The sequence below is a fragment of the Doryrhamphus excisus genome, linkage group LG4, assembly GCF_037039965.1.
Source record: "Doryrhamphus excisus strain RoL-2023G ecotype Guam linkage group LG4, RoL_Dexc_Guam_v1.1, whole genome shotgun sequence".
Lineage (NCBI taxonomy): Eukaryota > Metazoa > Chordata > Actinopteri > Syngnathiformes > Syngnathidae > Doryrhamphus > Doryrhamphus excisus.
The window spans coordinates 1429906-1452369 of NC_136360.1; the positions used below are offsets into that span (position 1 = coordinate 1429906).

General features: G+C 38.6%; 1 protein-coding gene across 1 annotated transcript; it reads left to right on the plus strand.

The window, feature by feature from the left end:
• Positions 1-70: 70 nt before the first annotated feature.
• Positions 71-21423, plus strand: LOC131129157 (protein FAM163A-like). Its single transcript, XM_058072367.2, has 4 exons — positions 71-323; positions 18821-18842; positions 19512-19626; positions 20510-21423. The coding sequence occupies exons 3-4, from the start codon at positions 19534-19536 to the stop codon at positions 20906-20908; spliced, it is 492 nt and encodes a 163-aa protein (XP_057928350.2). The 5' UTR covers positions 71-323; positions 18821-18842; positions 19512-19533; the 3' UTR covers positions 20909-21423.
• The last annotated feature ends 1041 nt before the right edge of the window (positions 21424-22464 follow it).

Sequence of the window (22464 nt, forward strand, 5' to 3'; positions counted from 1 at the left end):
TTCCTTGGTCTCTCGCTCTCTCTTGTGACGTAGCAGCTTTCGTTTTCGTCTACCATCCCCTCTTCCATCCCTTCGGAGTCCTGGGAAGTGTGCGTAAAAAGCGCGCGTGTTGAATCCTCGTCTCCTCCTCCTCCTCCTCCTCCTCCTCGTACTGGTTCCTTTCTTTCTCCAGTGGGCTGCGGCCATGTTTAATTCTCTTTCACTCTCTGACCTTTAGTCGGCCCATCGGACCGCATAGTCGGCTCGCTTGTCTGCTCGGTGCTGGTTTGTCGCTGAGGATGTTGCAGCCCAACCAAGATCAGCGCGCCATGTAACCAAGTCAGGTATGTGTGTTTCTTACATTCAGATACTACGGTACTATACTGGAAAAAACTCACACTTAACCTACATGTGTGGTGACGCTTTTTGAATAATTCAACTTATGATTCTTACTGAATACATGTAATAACAGCAGCGTGCGTTGCATTTTTTTCATTTTGAGAACCCCACTGTCCTACTTTTCATAAAGCTAAGATGTTCTCTTGCACAGGATTGCAATGTGCAAGTGTACCTAATGAATTGTCTGGTGAGTAAATAGGCCAGGGGTGTCTAAACCACAATATTCAGAAATGAAATTATGCAAATAGTCACATTGATAGTTTGTATCAACAGCTTTTATATCAGCTTTGTATGAACATTACTCTTATTCCATATTTTTGCTGCCTTTTATAAAGCAAAAAATATATATTTTTTCCCGTAGGACTCTCATAATATTTTCATTTTATTCCCATAAACCAACATTACCAAAAATTACAGCTTAAAAAAATATTTTCCAATATTATGATTTTTAAAAATGGGCATATTTTTCTTTAATATTTCCACAATATGCTACTAAAATTACACTTTTTTTCTTCTTGTAAAATCATTACTTTTTCTGGTGAGAGTATGAGAAAAAAGTTTTTCTGTTTATATTTTGACTTTATTCATTCATTCATTCATTCATTCACTTTCTACCGTTTTTTCCTCATGAGGGTCGCAGGGGGGTGCTGGAGCCTATCCCAGCTGTCTTCGGGCGAGAGGCGGGGTACACCCTGGACTGGCGGCCAGCCAATCACAGGGCACATATAGACAAACAACCATTCACACTCACATTCATACCTATGGACAATTTGGAGTCGCTAATTAACCTAGCATGTTTTTTTGGAATGTGGGAGGAAACCGGAGTACCCGGAGAAAACCCACGCATGCACGGGGAGAACATGCAAACTCCACAGAGATGGCCGAGGGTGGGGAAAGACAAAATAAGAAGCCAAAAAGTTACCACTTCCACACAAAGTAGGAGGAGAACTCATTCATTCATTTATCCATTTTCTACCGCTTATCCTCATGAGGGTCGCAGAGGTGCTGGAGCCTATCCCAGCTGTCTTCGGGCGAGAGGCGGGGTACACCCTGGACTGGCGGCCAGCCAATCACAGGGCACATATAGACAAACAACCATTCACACTCACATTCATACCTATGGACAATTTGGAGTCGCTAATTAACCTAGCATGTTTTTTTGGAATGTGGGAGGAAACCGGAGTACCCGGAGAAAACCCACGCATGCACGGGGAGAACATGCAAACTCCACACCGAGATGGCCGAGGGTGGTATTTTGACTTTACTCTTGTAAAATTACAGCAGTTTTTGTCCATTGTTCCATTGTTTTGTTTAGTTTTCAAATTATTTCAACATTCCTCCTGTAAATTTTGTTCTCGGAATTATGACATTTTACAAAGGATATTGATATTGGCTTTTTTGGCGAAAAACTTTTGGCGAAATTTCTGATGCTGATATCAGCCAATACCGATATGTGTAACTCCTTGGGTGGTGAACACATATGTGTTGTATACACCATTTTAAAATGCTGGTTTTCATGCCAGGGGAAATAAATCCAATACCGATATCGACCGATATCAAATTTTTATGCTGATATCAGGCCGATAATAATCGGTACTGATAATTATTGGATATCCCTACTTCATACTCATGATATTTTGAGTTTGTTCTCGTAACAACAAGTTTTCCTGCAACATAATTTTCAAAAAATGTTTTTCTCATAATACTACAAAAAATGTCTTAAATATTTAAACATTATGACAGTTAAATGACATTAAATTTCTTCGTAGAACTATTATTATTATTATGACTTCATTTTTATAAATTACACTTGTTTTAGTCCATTGTTTTCCGATTAGTCCTCTTGTACATTTTCTGCTCATAGTTATGAGTTTCTACCAGAATATTTTGACTTTATTCTTGTAACATGACAAATTTTCCTGCAGCCTGATTTAAAAAAATGACAACAAACTAAACAATTACAACAATTAAAAAATTTGATTTGTTGTGACTTGAAAAAAATTGCATGTTTTTTCTTCAATGTCTAAACTTAAATTACATAATTTTCCTTCGAATATTACAACAATATTCTTGTAAAATTCTGACTTTTTTTGTTAGATTACAACTTTTTATCATAATACTTTGACTTTATTCTTGGGAAATTAATGCAGATTTGCTGTTGGCTGAGGTTTTTAGGTGTTTTATTTTTTTAATGATGTTTTAAAAAAAACATAATGCACTGTGCGGTGCTCATAGGGACACACATTACTTTTATGCCACAATGAAGAAGTCACTATTCCATAATAGGGGGCCTCCTCTGCATATGCATTGTCTTGTGCTGTGTGTGTACATGCACGGCAGCAACTTGACATTATAACATTTAAAACTACACAATAGCATGTGTCCTATGTCCCGGTCCTGTTCTGACTGAAGGTGCAGAGCAGCCTCTCTGGAACCTGTCCTCCAATCACCCCAGAAACACACACACACACACACACACACACATTCAAATCTTCCGGCCCCAGTAGATGTGATGCAACAGGAAATGGGCTGATTTCCCAGAGGTGTCTGCAGCTTGGCCTGCTTCATGCGACACAGAAAATGTAGTTTATTGAACCAAAACTTTGGAAAAAGACATGATGACTCGGTGCTTGGGTTTCTGGCCAAAGGACACATCATTAGGTATACTTGCACAATCACATCCAAACACTGTATCCAACAATTCTTCCTTTATGGATATAATAATACCACAGTTGGATGTACACAGAGAAGTATTATGGAGCAATATATTTCAATGTATTTGTGGTGTTGGATTGAGTGGGGTGAATATGATGTCATAGCATAATTGGTATGATTTTTATTCATATTTTGTTGTATTATAGGTGTGCAGTATGCAAATAGTACAGCGGAACCTTGATTAGCGTCATTAGTTCATTCCAGAATGTCCGAATCTATCCGAAACAGATGCTAACCGAATAAATGTTCCCATAAAAAATCATTTAAATCCAATTAATCCCTTCCAGAAAACCAAAAATGTTATGATTATACTTTTCTTTACAGAAAAAAATTAAAATTAAAATTAAAATTAAAATTAAAATTAAAATTAAAATTAAAATTAAAATTAAAATTAAAATTAAAATTAAAATTAAAATTAAAATTAAAATATTTAAATTTAAATAAATACATATGTGTGGAATACAGCATTTTTAAAAATATCGTTTTTCATGATTGGGAAAATCGGTACCGATAATTATCTGTAAAAAGGATAATTCATAATGCCGCCTACTAACTCCTTATTTCTAAAATCACAAATACTTAAACTTGCTGATATAGTTAATCTTCAAACAGCTAAAATAATGCATAAGGCTAAAAACAACCAATTACCTTAAAATGTCTTAAAATTAAAATTAAAATTAAAATTAAAATTAAAATTAAAATTAAAATTAAAATTAAAATTAAAATTAAAATTAAAATTAAAATTAAAATTAAATAAACACATTTGTGTGGAATACAGCATTTTAAAAAAATATCGTTTTTCATGATTGGGAAAATTGGTACCGATAATTATCTGTAAAAAGGATAATTCATAATGCCGCCTACTAACTCCTTATTTCTAAAATCACAAATACTTAAACTTGCTAATATAGTTCATCTTCAAACAGCTAAAATAGTGCATAAGGCTAAAAACAACCAATTACCTAAAAATGTCTTAAAATTAAAATTAAAATTAAAATTAAAATTAAAATTAAAATTAAAATTAAAATTAAAATTAAAATTAAAATTAAAATTAAAATTAAAATTAAAATTAAAATTAAAATTAAAATTAAAATTAAAATTAAAATTAAATAAACACATGTGTGGAATACAGCATTTTTAAAAATATCGTTTTTCATGATTGGGAAAATCGGTACCGATAATTATCTGTAAAAAGGATAATTCATAATGCCGCCTACAGAGAACATACTAACTCCTTATTTCTAAAATCACAAATACTTCAACTTGCTGATATAGTTCATCTTCAAACAGCTAAAATAATGCATAAGGCTAAAAACAACCAATTACCTAAAAATGTCTTAAAATTAAAATTAAGATTAAAATTAAGATTAAAATTAAAATTAAAATTAAAATTAAAATTAAAATTAAAATTAAAATTAAAATTAAAATTAAAATTAAAATTAAAATTAAAATTAAATAAACACATTTGTGTGGAATACAGCATTTTAAAAAAAATATCGTTTTTCATGATTGGGAAAATTGGTACCGATAATTATCTGTAAAAAGGATAATTCATAATGCCGCCTACAGAGAACATACTAACTCCTTATTTCTAAAATCACAAATACTTAAACTTGCTAATATAGTTCATCTTCAAACAGCTAAAATAATGCATAAGGCTAAAAACAACCAATTACCTAAAAATGTCTTAAAATTAAAATTAAAATTAAAATTAAAATTAAAATTAAAATTAAAATTAAAATTAAAATTAAAATTAAAATTAAAATTAAAATTAAAATTAAAATTAAATAAACACATTTGTGTGGAATACAGCATTTTAAAAAAAATATCGTTTTTCATGATTGGGAAAATTGGTACCGATAATTATCTGTAAAAAGGATAATTCATAATGCCGCCTACAGAGAACATACTAACTCCTTATTTCTAAAATCACAAATACTTAAACTTGCTAATATAGTTCATCTTCAAACAGCTAAAATAATGCATAAGGCTAAAAACAACCAATTACCTAAAAATGTCTTAAAATTAAAATTAAAATTAAAATTAAAATTAAAATTAAAATTAAAATTAAAATTAAAATTAAAATTAAAATTAAAATTAAAATTAAAATTAAAATTAAATAAACACAAATTTTTAAAAATATCGTTTTTCATGATCAGGGAAAATCGGTACCGATAATTATCAGTAAAAAATGTATGCAAATTTTGTTGTACGTTGGTGTAAAGTTTTGACTTTCACTGAAAAACGTGCTAACTGAGGGGCGGATAACCGAGATTCAAACCGACAAGTCTGAAGAGTCGCAGCGATTATTTTTGGGACATAAAGGTACGTTGTTGTGAGCCGAGTCCTCACCTCGTCAATAATGGATGCTCACGCTTTGTAGGCCAAACCAAAGACCATACATCTGTTCTATTTCAACGCTGTAAATATTTCCCATACCCCAACTGTCATTAGTTTTATTTAAAACTGTTTTTGTCGTGTGCATTTGTGTCCTCGTGTGTGTGCACGTGTCTGTTTAAGGTTGGGCTAAGAGGGTTTTAAACAAGTCGGAGTGATGCAGTGTAAATTATTGAGAGGCCTTCAGGGTCGCTGGATTGGTGTTTTCTTGCCATGCTGCTGCACGTCAACTGCGCTGTAGTCGCACAATAAACGTGTCATGTCCAAACAGCACTGCAGTTGGAGGGACGGGACGCTAATCTACAGTGTCGACTTGCAACCTCAGTCGGACAGACTTTTGCTGATGTTTACAAGTTAAAGCTTTTAAGGCTTTGTGGGGCTGCCCGCCGCCAGGTAGAGAATGAATATTTTCCTTCTACTGCACCACTTTGGACACAATTTGGACATGTTTTCATCCCTCATACTCAAGAATATCATCAGCATTCTGTGGATGTGAGAGTTGCTTTGAAGGAAACTATAAGTGAGGGTGAGGAGGAGGTCGGTAAGAGGAAGGTCTGTTGTCATCGCTGAAGGTCTTTGGAGCTCAGACTGCTGTTATCTGCAAACATGAAGCGGCTGCACTGCAGGAGGCTCTTGTATCACCCTGGACTGGTGGCCAGCCAATCACAGGGCACATATAGACAAACAACCATTCACACTCACATTCATACCTATGGACAATTTGGAGTCGCTAATTAACCTAGCATGTTTTTGGAATGTGGGAGGAAACCGGAGTACCCGGAGAAAACCCACGCATGCACGGGGAGAACATGCAAACTCCACACAGAGATGGCCGAGGGTGGGGAAAGACAAAATAAGAAGCCAAAAAGTTACCACTTCCACACAAAATAGGAGGAGAACTCATTCATTCATTTTCTACCACTTATCCTCACAAAGGTCGCGGGGGTGCTGGAGCCTATCCCAGCTGTCTTTGGGCGAGAGGCGGGGTACACCCTGGACTGGTGGCCAGCCAATCACAGGGCACATATAGACAAACAACCATTCACACTCACATTCATACCTATGGACAATTTGGAGTCGCTAATTAACCTAGCATGTTTTTGGAATGTGGGAGGAAACCGGAGTACCCGGAGAAAACCCACGCATGCACGGGGAGAACATGCAAACTCCACAAAGAGATGGCCTAGAGTGGAATTGAACTCGGGTCACCTAGCTGTGAGACCTGCTTGCAAACCACTCGTCTGCCATGCAGCCGAAATCTGTTTAAATAATTTTTTTTCCATCATTCACAATGAAACACGAACACATATTTCTTTCTCTTTTCGTGCATTCCAGCGCAAGAAAACGAGTTAATATGAACTAGCTAACAATGAACATAATGGGAACTACAGTGATATTATTATTAAAAATTAAGAGCTCATTAAGCGCTCGTCTCTGAGTGGATACCTAGCTATCAATTTCACAACAAAGACAAGATGCTCGTTTAGCGTCAGTCACTGTATCTATGCTACTGTTGTTGACGGAACTAGCATAAGTATGTTTATATCGATATACCTAGGAAATACGTTTCTGTGTTTTAAATCATCAAAATATGACATTAGTGTATGTGTTAATGCAACGATGCAATTTTGTTAGAGGTTTTTTTTAGGTGTGTCCCGATGACCTGCATTGTTAGCTAGCTCACATTAACTCGTTTTCTTGTGTTATAATGCACTGACAAGGGAACAAATAAACTGCAGTTCTCTTTTAAGTGTGTCTTTACATATTTTTTCAACATGCAAGCTGTGTTTCATTTTATCTTTAAAAATTAAAAAAACAAAGAAACACTGCAGTCTTCAAATAACCCCAGGGCCACACTTTGGACTCCCCGGTGTTAGAATAATATACATTTGAAAAATTCAGTTATTTCAGTGAAATACACGCACATGTCATAGATAAAACAAATGCATGAAATATTTACTTGTTGCCTTTGGGTACAGCAAGAGAGACTTTTCCTCTGTATCCTCAGTCACGTAACACATTTGCTCTAAACTTAGCCACACGAGAAAACAACTAGACGCTCAAAGATTAAGGACTTATGATTTCGAGTCGATTACATTTTGTAATACATAAAAAAATCCACCATCTTTAACTTTATTTTATTCGTCATCACTTCAAACTCAGCGCTGATCTTGATCTCGCTGTCTTACGCAAGTTTTGCTCGAAGCTCATAAACAGTGAGCACATCTTCGGATTGCTAATTGCCAGAATGGGAGCCTCGGCGCCCTCATCAGCCGCTCATCTTTGGAAAAAAGTCAGGAAGTTATGAAACCTACTGTGTATTATAACTTGAATAAAACATGATGATCGGTATTGTCGCTGACACCAGGATGCTCATTTGGAAAATGACGGTACGGTAATCCCTCGTTCATTGCAGATAAAGCATATAAAACCTTTTTTACCACCATGTAAATATGTTTTTTTAAACCTAATTAGAGCTCTCTATACATGAAATAACACCCCTATATTCACATTCACACTCCTATTACCCAATATATTAGATATAATCAGATAAAATGAGCCATTTAAGACATAAATAAGACCAAAAAAGTGAATTGTTCTCATTTTTGAGGACATGAGCAAAGACTAGATAGGACAGTGAAAGACCAGCGACCTTTGATACTAGTGTTTGTGGACATGAGCAAAGACTAGATAGGACAGCGAAAGACCAGCGGCCTTTGATACTAGTGTTTGAGGACTTGAGCAAAGACTAGATAGGACAGTGGAAGACCAGCGGCCTTTGATACTAGTACTTAGGGACTTGAGCAAAGACTAGATAGGACAGCGAAAGAACAGCGGCCTTTGATACTAGTATTTAGGGACTTGAGCAAAGACTAGATAGGACAACGAAAGACCAGCGACCTTTGATACTTGCGTTTGAGGACTTGAGTAAAGACTAGATAGGACAGCGAAAGACGAGCGACCTTTGATACTAGTGTTTGAGGACTTGAGCAAAGACTAGATAGGACAGTGAAAGACCAGTTGCCTTTGATACTTGCGTTTGAGGACTAGAGTAAAGACTAGATAGGACAGCGAAAGACCAGCGACCTTTGATACTAGTGTTTGTGGACATGAGCAAAGACTAGATAGGACAGCGAAAGACCAGCGACCTTTGATACTAGTGTTTGAGGACTTGAGCAAAGACTAGATAGGACAGTGGAAGACCAGCGGCCTTTGATACTAGTACTTAGGGACTTGAGCAAAGACTAGATAGGACAGCGAAAGAACAGCGGCCTTTGATACTAGTATTTAGGGACTTGAGCAAAGACTAGATAGGACAGCGAAAGACCAGCGGCCTTTGATACTAGTGTTTGAGGACTTGAACAAAGACTAGATAGAACAGTGAAAGACCAGTTGCCTTTGATACTTGCGTTTGAGGACTTGAGTAAAGACTAGATAGGACAGCGAAAGACGAGCGACCTTTGATACTAGTGTTTGAGGACTTGAGCAAAGACTAGATAGGACAGTGAAAGACCAGTTGCCTTTGATACTTGCGTTTGAGGACTAGAGTAAAGACTAGATAGGACAGCGAAAGACCAGCGACCTTTGATACTAGTGTTTGTGGACATGAGCAAAGACTAGATAGGACAGTGAAAGACCAGTTGCCTTTGATACTTGCGTTTGAGGACTAGAGTAAAGACTAGATAGGACAGCGAAAGACGAGCGGCCTTTGATACTAGTGTTTGAGGACTTGAGCAAAGACTAGATAGGACAGTGAAAGACCAGTTGCCTTTGATACTTGCGTTTGAGGACTAGAGTAAAGACTAGATAGGACAGCGAAAGACCAGCGACCTTTGATACTAGTGTTTGTGGACATGAGCAAAGACTAGATAGGACAGCGAAAGACCAGCGGCCTTTGATACTAGTGTTTGAGGACTTGAGCAAAGACTAGATAGGACAGTGGAAGACCAGCGGCCTTTGATACTAGTATTTAGGGACTTGAGCAAAGACTAGATAGGACAGCGAAAGACCAGCGGCCTTTGATACTAGTGTTTGAGGACTTGAGCAAAGACTAGATAGAACAGTGAAAGACCAGTTGCCTTTGATACTTGCGTTTGAGGACTTGAGTAAAGACTAGATAGGACAGCGAAAGACGAGCGACCTTTGATACTAGTGTTTGAGGACTTGAGCAAAGACTAGATAGGACAGTGAAAGACCAGTTGCCTTTGATACTTGCGTTTGAGGACTAGAGTAAAGACTAGATAGGACAGCGAAAGACGAGCGACCTTTGATACTAGTGTTTGTGGACATGAGCAAAGACTAGATAGGACAGCGAAAGACCAGCGGCCTTTGATACTAGTGTTTGAGGACTTGAGCAAAGACTAGATAGGACAGCGAAAGACCAGCGGCCTTTGATACTAGTGTTTGAGGACTTGAGCAAAGACTAGATAGGACAGCGGAAGACCAGCGGCCTTTGATACTAGTGTTTGAGGACTTGAACAAAGACTAGATAGAACAGTGAAAGACCAGTTGCCTTTGATACTTGCGTTTGAGGACTTGAGTAAAGACTAGATAGGACAGCGAAAGACGAGCGACCTTTGATACTAGTGTTTGAGGACTTGAGCAAAGACTAGATAGGACAGTGAAAGACCAGTTGCCTTTGATACTTGCGTTTGAGGACTAGAGTAAAGACTAGATAGGACAGCGAAAGACCAGCGACCTTTGATACTTGCGTTTGAGGACTAGAGTAAAGACTAGATAGGACAGCGAAAGGCCAGCGACCTTTGATACTAGTGTTTGAGGACTTGAGCAAAGACTAGATAGGACAGTGAAAGACCAGTTGCCTTTGATACTAGTATTTAGGGACTTGAGCAAAGACTAGATAGGACAGCGAAAGAACAGCGGCCTTTGATACTAGTGTTTGAGGACTTGAGCAAAGACTAGATAGGACAGCGAAAGACCAGCGACCTTTGATACTAGTATTTAAGGACTTGAGCAAAGACTAGATAGGACAGCGAAAGACCAGCGACCTTTGATACTAGTATTTAAGGACATTAGCAAAGACTAGATAGAACAGTGAAAGACCAGTTGCCTTTGATACTTGCGTTTGAGGACTTGAGTAAAGACTAGATAGGACAGCGATGTATTTGCACAGTGATAGTAAGTGGAGTGTAAGAAAATGGCAACAGTAAAATCTTCTTTTCTCAACAAGGTTTACAGTCATGCCACTAAGCCGGCCACTCATGCAAATTTATGCTAATGAAGGAGTGTCAGTGGTACATTACTTCTTCAAAGATAGAAGCTGGACCATTTCATTTGCCTTTACGAGGCTATGGTGCTGACCAGCAGAACGGGGGAGGTACAATAATTGCCAGCGTCACTATTCTGGATGTGCGTTCAATGCCGCTATGTGTTGAAGAGAAGCTGCTGGAGCCTCCGTAAACCTCATAAAACATGGTGACGCACAGTCGTAGGCGTGTTAAATGTCATTTCCTTCTTCTGCCTATGATGTTCTCACTAGGAATCTTATTTGAACTGATGATGTTCTCACTAGGAATCTTATTTGAACTGATGATGTTCTCACTAGGAATCTTATTTGAACTGCTGAGAAATGAACTAAATGTCTAAGCAAGATGCTGATTATAGTGGGTTTATACTAGCCCAGCCCATTTTCTACCGTTTTTTCCTCACAAGGGTCGCGGGGGGGGGGTTGCTGGAGAACATGCAATGGAATAAAAAAATAATAAATAATGGAATAAATAAAAACAGTTTTCATGGGAACCACGAAATCCAAAGAAATACAGCTGGATAGGTGCAGATTCTGGAAGATCTAGAAAGTCCACAACTCGATACATTCATTCTTTTCAATTCAATTCTTCATTTTCTACTGCTTGTAGTCACGAGGGTTGCAGGGGTGCTGGAGCCTATCCCAGCTGTCTTCACCAGCCAATCACAGGGCACATATAGACAAACAACCATTCACACTCACATTCATACCTATGGACAATTTGGAGGGAGGAAACCGGAGTACCCGGAGAAAACCCACGCATGCACGGGGAGAACATGCAAACTCCACACAGAGATGGCCGAGGGTGGAATTGAACCCTGGTCTCCCAGATGTGAGGTCTGCGAGCTAACCACTCGTCCACCGTGCCGCCACTGTATTGCATACAGGTGTAGCCAAAACCGTCGGCATCTTTGGCATGCCAGTATTTTTGGTTCCAAGCTTTTAACAAATCAGTATAAAATGCAAAAACAGACAAAAATAAACACACATGCTAACTTAGTTTTACTTGCTAACGATAATTGTGATATAAATTATCAACAACATTTTTTGAGACAATTTTTAAATTAATTGTCATGGGAGGTGTAATTCACAGTTGAACCACTAGATGTGACTCAAGTATAATGTACGGCAGGTGTGGGCAAAATACGGCCCCGGGGGCCACATGCGGCCCGCCGAATGTTTGAATCCGGCCCGCCAGTTGCTTTTTATTTCAACTTTTAAGATAGTATTTCAAGTGTTTTTAACATACAAACTGGCGACATGACTTGCAAGTCGGATGTCTTATTTAGTAAAAAAAAAAAAAAAAAATTAAATTACATAGTTTGATGTGGTCTGATGTTTAAAGTGATTCTGAAAAAAGGGACATGAGAACATAGAGCTGATAGTATAACATTTTTACATATTAAATTAGACAAATAATTCAAGGAAAATTATTAGCATAAAATTGTGTGTGTTAAATATATGTTTTGTTAACTCAATGTGGACCACGAGTCAAAATATTTGCCCACCCCTGACATTCGCTTGACACTGAAGTTGCCTGTGCCATTTTCTTTTTCTATTGGAGAACAGATGACATAGATGTATAAGAACAGAGTTCTTGTTTGTAAAAGTGCTGAATCAGGAGCTGGCAGGCTTGGTAATGGAAGCGTGAATGGCTGCCATTTGGTACCCAATCGGCATCAGTGCATGCCGGAGCTTGGATGGGGGAAAAAAACAATAAATAATGTGTACAGTTCTCTATCTTTGGCAGACAGAGTTGGTTTAACGCCTCTATCGATCATGTGCTTTTCTTTACTGGCCCAAGAGGATGATCGTGGTGAGTGGTTCTTAGCATTCAGTGCATTCTTTTCTCCAGAGTGACTTCCATTAAATCAATGAAACTGGATTGATCTATAAGCAGCAAGTGAAGGAAGCGTCTTTGGCCCTTCAATGTGCCGTTTGAAGGTTATCCGTTAATCTACGGTACATCTCATTTAGCGAAGAACACTTCCTATACATTTTCCATGAAGTGGAAAGTCTCAAACTCAATTTACCTGGAGGCCACTGGAGCTCGGGTCTGGGCGAGGCTGGGCCGCATCAGGTTTTCCAAAAAAAAAAACCAAAAAAAACGCATTTATTAAAAACAGAAAAATTAATAAACTTTGCTTTGGTTCCGATTTTCTACAAGAAAAGCTCTGATAAAACATTCCACTGTTCTCAAATATCTTAATTTTTATTTTTCTACACAAAATAAGATGAAAAATAAATAAACAAATCAAGAATAAAGGAAATCAATCAGTAATAAATAAATATAATAATAATAAAACAGCAAATAATTAAAAATTAAGAAACCACATATAGTTGGTGGGTAGACAAATTATTTTTTTCAGATTAAAATAAACAAAGCATTATTAGATCCCTGTAGACATGACAAAACACGACTATAGTCACATTTATACTCTTTTTATTTACAACATATTGCGCAACTGCAGGGTCTTGAGACACATGCTAACTCGTAAACTAGAGCGCTAGCCACCTAAACGGTAGCCTCCAAGTTATTTCCTTTCAACTTAAAAAAGCCAAAAACTTACCACTTCCACACGGATAGGGAGGATAACTATTAACAGTTATTTAACCTTTAACATGAACATGAATCAAACGTAATAATTTTTTCTGGGTACATGATACCATACAGCATCCATATCAAACTTGCACGGCAAGTACTAACATTAAACTTTCATATCAAGGCGGGGGGCCTCAAACTAGTGTCCTGCAGGCCACATTTGGACAAGTACATCAGAGGGACATTACATGTTAGAGGCCTTGGAGATAAAGTCAGAGAGGCCAGACTGAGTTACTATATCGGGTAATACAAGTGTAAACGTGACTGTAGGGGTGTTAGTTCATGTCTAGAAGGCTCTACTAATAAATGTGTTATTTTCTGTTATCATGCTAGGTTAATTAGCGACTCCAAATTGTCCATAGGTATGAATGTGAGTGTGAATGGTTTGGAATTTGGAAAAATGTTGTCTATGAGTTATGAGTCTGAAGCTACCATACTAGCACTAATATAGTTTGCTGCTTCAATGTTGGCGGAAGCTAATTTTTATGGCACCCATATTTTGTTTTCACAAGTAAACAGGATGTAGTAGTATATATGGATATGGACATGACATTGAAACTAGGAATCAAAATGTAAAAATTTGAACGATCGTAGAAGAATCTGAATGTTCCCATCGATGCTCGAGACTCGATGCCCACCCCTTAATAACCACCACTAACTGCAATTGCCAACTCACATTACCTAAAATGCAATTAGTCCCCATATTGATCCCATAATTTCATTTGCCTGTGCCGTTGTATTAAGTTTCCTAGCACAGCATCAACTCATTATGCTCATTAACATTCTGCATACTTGATAAAAATCTACCCATGCGCTGCTGGAGAACAACTCTTATCCTCACAATGTATACGCATACTGTGAATATGATCTCCAAGACTTGATGTAACGCACGTTTATGTCATGAAAACATAGGAAACTTGTTGCAGTAAAGAAACGGGCGAAAGGACAAATGGCCAAGACGCCATACGAGAGCACTCCCTCAGATAGCGACAGATGATGAGGGTTTTCTCATTAGCCTGATTTGTTAAATATATGTATTTGCTAGTATGTACAGTATGTTGGAAACAATTCAGTCACGTAACATAATGTCACGCACAATGAGATTCCACGCAAAACGGTTAAAATATCAAAACAGAAATGTTTGTGTCCCAATCAGTCTCCATTTTCATCGATAAAAAAAAGCAGTCAAACTCACGTGTACATTGACTGGGGGCCTGGTAACAAAACCGGAAGTCAGCTACATCACCATCAACGGTTTACGCTCAAAAGGACACCACCTTCTTGTTTTGTCATGAGTTATTTCTCACCTCTTTCATCAAAATGTTGCCACTTACATTCTTACTGTCTTTGGCTTCATTTTGGTTTAATGAGGCGAGAAACACTATTGAATTCAAGAAATAACTCATGGCAAAACCGGAAGGTGGTGTCTGTGTCTTTGGGAGCAGTCATGTGAAGAATTAAGGTACAGTAAAGTCTCGTTATATCAATATTCTCGGGAGTTGGAAAAAAATATCGATATAACCGGACTATCCATATATCCGATCCTGCGCCGAACTGCATTAAAAGTGGGCGGATCTTTGATATGGTATGTCCATTTATCTCTTTCATTTGTCATTTATATTCATTTAGAAATTTTCATCCATAAAACTATAATGATAAATCTATAAAAAATGTGTTTTGTATCAACATTTTTGAGACTTAACTGTGTTAGTTAGCAAAAAACTGCTGAGTCAAGCACTGATGACATCATAGACGAGTGACAGAGTCGACTTCCTGTTCCTGTTTCCAAGATTTCATCCATTCATTCACTTTCGACTGCTTTTTCCTCATGAGGGTTGCGGGGGTGCTGGAGCCTATCCCAGCTGTCTTTGGGCAAGAGGCGAGGTTCACCCTGGACTGGTGGCCAGCCAATCACAGGGCACATATAGACAAACAACCATTCACACTCACATTCATACCTATGGACAATTTGGAGTCGCCAATTAACCTAGCATGTTTTTGGAATGTGGGAGGAAACCGGAGTACTCGGAGAAAACCCACGCATGCACGTGGAGAACATGCAAACTCCACACAGAGATGGCCGAGGGTGGAATTGAACTCTGGTCTCCTAGATGTGAGGTCTGCGCGCTAACCACCGTGCCGCCTGTTTCCATGATGGTTTGTGATAGTAATACATTAAGAAGACAGTTACCAATGTTGTGTATTCATAACACCACAAGGTGAACTTTATATTGTACGCTAACCGGAAAATGTACACAAACCAAGGCAAGATTTTCAATGTTAACCGGCAAACACACGCTAACCGAGGCTCCGCTGTATTTTGCTGTTTTTGTAATAACATTTCTCGTAATAACCAGAAAATATGTGATTATAAAAACAAAGTGAAGTGCTGTGTTAATAATCTGAAATACTACCGATTTCCTGCACAAAATGCACATTAAAAATCAACATGGACATGTGAAAAAAACTAAGAAAACCCACAGAACTTGTTGTAATGCCATGAAAAGTTAAAAATAGGTTTGTCTGGAAAAATCACTGTGTCTCACATCAATAAATGATGTGTAGGAGAAGAAAAGAAAAGAAGAAAAGCAATTAAAGCTTGCACTATTCTTCAAGCAAATATGCACGAGATAGTTGTTGGTGATCTTGCACTGAGCTGCAGAGTGTTGGAAGCGTGTTGGGATGCCCTCATTTAACATGAGTGCATGTTTCGGGGATTCTGTATGCGGACAATGTGCATGTGTCTTATCAGCTTCCAGGCAATATGGGGGATTGGGGGCTGCCCTAATCTGGACCCAGTGGTGACTGATCCAACTGTCATTCAGTCCACGAGTGCATATGTGTGCTAAGAACTGTTGAGAACATAAAGACAAATGTGTACGTTGTAATTCACAGAAAGCAGAAATGCATTTATTTTCAAAAATGTGACGGGGATCACATGATGAAGAATCTGCCAGATGGCCTTTTGTTTGCTTTACACAAATACCGTAATGGTACGGTGGTTTAGTGATGTAGATCATATCCAGAGCGAGGATTAGACAACCATCCTAAAGCCACAGCATTTAAAGTTCATTACCTGCCATGAAATTAAATAGGATGAATATTTACATTAGCCTCGTTTTTACATGAGGAGTTTTTCTCTTTCCTAATGACCTTTCCGAAAACAATGGTATACATGGAAAGGAATATTCCAATGGCGTGTCTACATGCGCCGCTATAATCAACCAGAATAGTCAATGGGGCATGCGCAGTAAAGCGTAAACACCAACATCACGTGAAACCGACTTCCTCGAGTTTTTCTTTCACTTGTTGGAATAACTCTGTATTTTCCATCGTCCAGTCTTGAAATTTAGTTTGAATCAAAAACAAACTTTCCTTAGCAGTCCAATGCCGATTGCTGGCCTCCATTTTTTTAAATCGAAGACCATCTGGAGCTGCGTGTTACGTCATATCTCAGCATTCGCTGAAAGAACGCACCCGGGAACAGGAAAAGATATAAAATATTTTATAATTAAACTCAGGACATGTTTTATATAGATATGTATTTTCTTTTTTAATAAAACTGGACTTGTGAATGGCGTATAGAAGGGTTTAGATTCTGTTCCACAGATGGCGCTAATGCACACGAAAGCTGCTTGCCAACAGCCAATAAACAACAGAAGAGGAAAAACACTCAGCCGTGAGGCAGCCGTGCCACACCTACTACATCTACTACATCTACTACATCTACTACATCTTCACATTTACTGAGTCTGGACTCAGCCGTGAGGCAGCCATGTCACATCTACTACATCTACTACATCTACTACATCTACTACATCTACTACATCTACTACATCTTCACATTTACTGAGTCTGGACTCAGCTGTGAGGCAGCCATGCCACATCTATTACATCTACTACATCTACTACAGCTACTACATCTACTACATCTTCACATTTACTGAGTCTGGACTCAGCTGTGAGGCAGCCATGTCACGTCTACTACATCTACTACATCTACTACATCTTCACATTTACTGAGTCTGGACTCAGCCGTGAGGCAGCCATGTCACATCTACTACATCTTCACATTTACTGAGTCTGGACTCAGCCGTGAGGCAGCCATGTCACATCTACTACATCTACTACATTTACTCCATCTTCACATTTACTGAGTCTGGACTCAGCCGTGAGGCAGCCATGCCACATCTACTACATCTACTACATCTACTACATCTTCACATTTACTGAGTAAATGAGTAAATGTGAAGATGTAGTAGATGTAGTTTACTGAGTAAATGAGTAAATGTGAAGATGTAGTAGATGTAGTAGATGTGGCATGGCTGCCTCACGGCTGAGTCCAGACTCAGTAAATGTGAAGATGTAGTAGATGTAGTAGATGTAGTAGATGTAGTAGATGTAGTAGATGTAGTAGATGTGGCATGGCTGCCTCACGGCTGAGTCCAGACTCAGTAAATGTGAAGATGTAGTAGATGTAGTAGATGTAGTAGATGTAGTAGATGTAGTAGATGTGGCATGGCTGCCTCACGGCTGAGTCCAGTCTCAGTAAATGTGAAGATGTAGTAGATGTAGTAGATGTAGTAGATGTAGTAGATGTAGTAGATGTAGTAGATGTAGTAGATGTAGTAGATGTAGTAGATGTAGTAGATGTAGTAGATGTAGTAGATGTAGTAGATGTGGCATGGCTGCCTCACGGCAGGTTTCTCTGTTGTATTTGATCAGAGAATGTCCCAATTCATTTCTGTAGCACAGAAAATGTTTATCAACAATTGGAAGCACACTGAAAATATGTTCAAGTGTTCAAAACCAAGTTAGAGCAGTCACCGAGTGCACTTAAAACTGTAGGCTGGGCTTGTGCACTAACTGAGAGAGGCAAGGCTAAAGGCTGCCTCGTGTCAGTAAGCCTATTGGAAAAGTCAAATTGGTATGAAGCCTGTTTTGTCGGTTCAAACAGGTCGATCCCACAACGTGAGGATTTAGAAGCATATGCATTTCAAATGAGTTTCTCTGATGACCTACTTTATTGGGTTTATAATGCAAATGCACCCAGCCTGAAGTCTTCTCATGGTGTGTTCAACTCGGTTCTACTTTGTTTGCTGGATCAAACTGGAGATGCAAAATCCTTTGCATGTGTGTGCAAATTTGTACAATTATATAATAACATTACTGTGAATCCAAAGCATGTAGAACTTTCATCTTTCTTCTTTATCTTGCATCATTTTTTTCCTTCTTGTTTTGTCTTACTTGTCTTTTCTTTGCTGTGTGGCCTATTTTCTGTCTCCTACTGCCACCTGGTGGCGGTTTTATTGTTTAACTGAAAGGTGTCCAGACTTTTTCCCCCACCAAGGGCCGCTCGCTTTGACCCATTTTATGCATTCAAGATGCTCAAAGTAACGTAGGTCTGTGCTAAGCAATCTGTCTATCACTTATAACAGGCATTTCTATTTGTTTTCTTTTAGGTGTGAAGCAGCTTTGCTAAAAGTGAGTATATCATCATTTGCTATGACAACCATGCAACGTACGTACCTGGGGATTGGTTGCACTTGGCATATATATTGTAAAATGACTACTTTCTTGCACATTGCATATGACTTTGCATATGACATTGCATATTTCTCCCTTTTGGGGGTACTAAACCCCCAAAACATAAGATAAGATAAGATAAGATATGCCTTTATTTGTCCCTTAGTGGGGAAATTTGCATTGCACAGCAGCAAGAGTACAGAGTCAGTTAAGCAGTACAAAAATACACAATATAAAAAAAGACAATATAAACAACCCAAGTATGAACAAATCAACAGTTTTTCCCAGAGTTATATACAATACAGTATGCAGATAATATGAAACGAGATAAAATATATGACCAGTCTATACACTATGAGATCTTGCTAGTGAGTTAATATGAGGCATTATAGAAATACTTCACATAGAACTTAATATATTGTATTTATAGCCGTGATATTGCACAGTGAATGGAGTCTGGAGTAACTATGCTGAGTATAAAAACAAAGTATTTGTCACAGATGTACATGTACAGTAAACATACAATTCGACTCTTGAATATTCTTGTATGCGTCAATGCTCTCCATTTTGCACAAGTGATTTTATGATGCCTACGTTGAATTTTGTCATTTCTTGTACTGATTTCAGAGTTTGATGGAGAGCTGGTCGGATGACAGCTGGAACTGTTGTCATAACTGGAGGAATCCTGGCCACGGTGATACTTCTGTGTATCATAGCTGTGCTCTGTTACTGTAGACTCCAGGTATGTTTGAGTTATTATGATCTAATATAACTCTCGGTGTCATGCAGTGTAGTTTTACACCACATATATTGACTTTTGTGTATCTTCTTGTGTTGAAAGTGACAAAAACTGTGCAAATATGTACATTCTTGTACCATTCTAAAGGATCCTGATATTTTAGTGTGGAACTAAAACATCTTATTAATTGATTAAGCTAGCTTAGTAGCTTTGAAAATTTGATTTTTCTTTATTTTACTCAAACTTCTACACCTCCCCTGTCTACAGTCTATGATGGCTGTTTGGTGATTGACTATGGCCTGTTCTTATTTTGTTTTTTTATATCCTGGGGTACATCCTGGACTAGTCCCCAGCCAATCGCAGTACTATGACCTATGACTTATTCTAGTCATTCTGGGTGGGGTCAGTAATTACACTGATGAGACATTGTCTTAGATTACGTTACTCTAGCAGTGCAGGAAGTCAGCCATGGCATGTTCGACGTGATCGAGTGAAAAAAAGTTATCCTCCCATTGTGTGTGGAAGTGGTAAGATTTTGGCTTTTTTTTCTTCTTCACCACTTTACTTGTTCTGTTTTAAGTTTAAAATAAATACATTGGTAGCTAACTAGTTCGCTCGGTTGTTATCCTGTAGCCTGCGTATTAAAGTTGCGCAGTGTGGTGTAAACAAAGAATAATAATAGGTGTGCAGAGGTGACTATAGGGGTGTTATTTCATGTCTACAGGGCTCTAATAATGGTAAAAATCATATTTAGACAGTTATACACATGTTTTCCTACTCTGAAATTCGGTGCAGTCAACAAATTACAGCGGTGGTTGAAGTTTAGATTCAGAAAGCACTGACCTACTTCCTGTTTTTACGTAGTTCTGTCTTGTTTTCTTCGTAGTATTACTGCTGTAAGAAGAATGGGTCTGACAGCGGCTCCAACTCTCTACAGCACTTTGAATGCAACGCCTGCGGTGTCTCCGGCCTGGATGGCACCACGGACACGCCACTCTCACTTTCACCACCAGATCCACCGGCGACCTCCAAACCCAGGAAAGCCTCAGCAGGGCGTCGCCGTTACTGCCCCACCTGCTCCCCCTATGACTCCCCATTTTTCATCCGTACCGCCGATGAGATGCGAAATGGAGGCGAGCGTATCACTTACATGCCCACACACTACGAGAACCAGGCGCTGGCCATGCCGCTGCCCACCGTCCGAAGCGCCCTGCTGAGGGAGGTCCCGCGGAGCAGACCACCTGAGTTCTACACTAACACTCGAGCAATCAGCACAGAAGTGTGACACTGAAGCTGCTGAACAGAAGCAATTTTGGACGCTTTAAACTAAAATTACTCGTTTGGCAGATTATCTATGCGATAAGATGGAGTTTTCAAATTGAGTTGACCTTTTTGTCTAATTGTACATGGGGTGTATGTTTGTAAAGTACACTACATATTGACTGTTAACTGTATTTACAGACTGAGGGCTATCTTACCTATGTAAATCCTGGTTTCAGTATCTGCCAAAAACGTAAATACAGTAAAGTCTCGTTATATCGATATCGGTTATAACGAATTACTGCTTATTACGATACTATTTTCATTTCCCGGCAAATTTCTAGTCTTTTATGATATAATTAGTTCCGTTAGTACGATACCCGGTTATTATGATAATCCGGTTACTACGATGCCCTTTTCATCTCCCGCCAGCCAATTTGGTCTGCTTATATCGATACAAAAGCAGCTTAAATCAATCTTTGCTTAAGGATTTCAATACCAAAAAAGAACACGGCGAACGGCTGCTTCCAGTCAACTTTATTTTTCACACTTCCACCACCAGAGCGCAGCACACACACACCGATTCCCGCACTTCCTGGTTCAGAGGTCATGCTCAACCCGCCCCACATAGCTGGCCAAACACATGCCTGCAAGAGAAGAACCAACTGACGTAGCATACACACCTATTCCAACGAAGACACAAGCGTACAAATACATGTATTTAATTGTGTTGTATTCAGATATCTTTTTATCGCTTGCAATAATCACTGTTTTTCATATGTACATGCTGGCGTTCGTTGGTTCTTCTGTTGCAGGCATGTGTTTGGCCAGCTATGTGGGGCGGGTTGAGCATGACCTGTGAACCAGGAAGTGCGGGAATCGGTGTGTGTGCTGTGCTCTGGTGGTGGAAGTGTGAAAAATAAAGTTGACTGGAAGCAGCCGTTCGCCGTGTTCTTTTTTGGTATTGAAATCCTTAAGCAAAGATTGATTTAAGCTGCTCGACATTGTTCTATACTATACTATATTGTTCTATACCAGGGGTCAGCAACCTGCGGCTCCAGAGCCGCATGTGGCTCTTCAGACTCTTTATTGTGGCTCCCTTTGCGATGCTTGAATATTTTTAACACCCGAGTGGGGAAAATGCACGTCTTTTGTAATGAGTTTTAAAAAATCCAACTTTGTCTGAGACCATGAATGCATCCTGAGTGAGTTCTGACTGCTATCCAGTTCAGTACATGAAGAAAAACAAGTAATACTTACCTACAAATCTAAAAAATAAATTCGAGATAATTTAAAAACAGCGGCATGGGAACTTGTTTTTACGTTTACAGTAGTTTACACATACATTTATGTAAGTTTATCTCCAAAACTAGCAAGAGTACTCCAACTCGTCTTTTCTTATCTGAACTACTTTGATACCCCCAAATTCCCTCCAATGTTGTTTTAAACATACTATATGTTTTGCGGCTCCAGGCTATTTTTCTTCAGTGGGCATTGGGTAAAATGGCTCTTTTCATAGTAAAGGTTGCCGACCCCTGTTCTATACTATAGAACAATGTCGAGTGCAGTATTGCCCACTTT

What these genes read in the sequence shown, in the direction of transcription:
- LOC131129157 (XM_058072367.2), top strand. Translation starts at nt 19,534, where the DNA reads ATGACAGCTGGAACTGTTGTCATAACTGGAGGAATCCTGGCCACGGTG. An exon ending in TCTGTTACTGTAGACTCCAG is followed by an intron (nt 19,627 to 20,509) that starts GTATGTTTGAGT and finishes TTTTCTTCGTAG; the next exon opens with TATTACTGCTGTAAGAAGAA.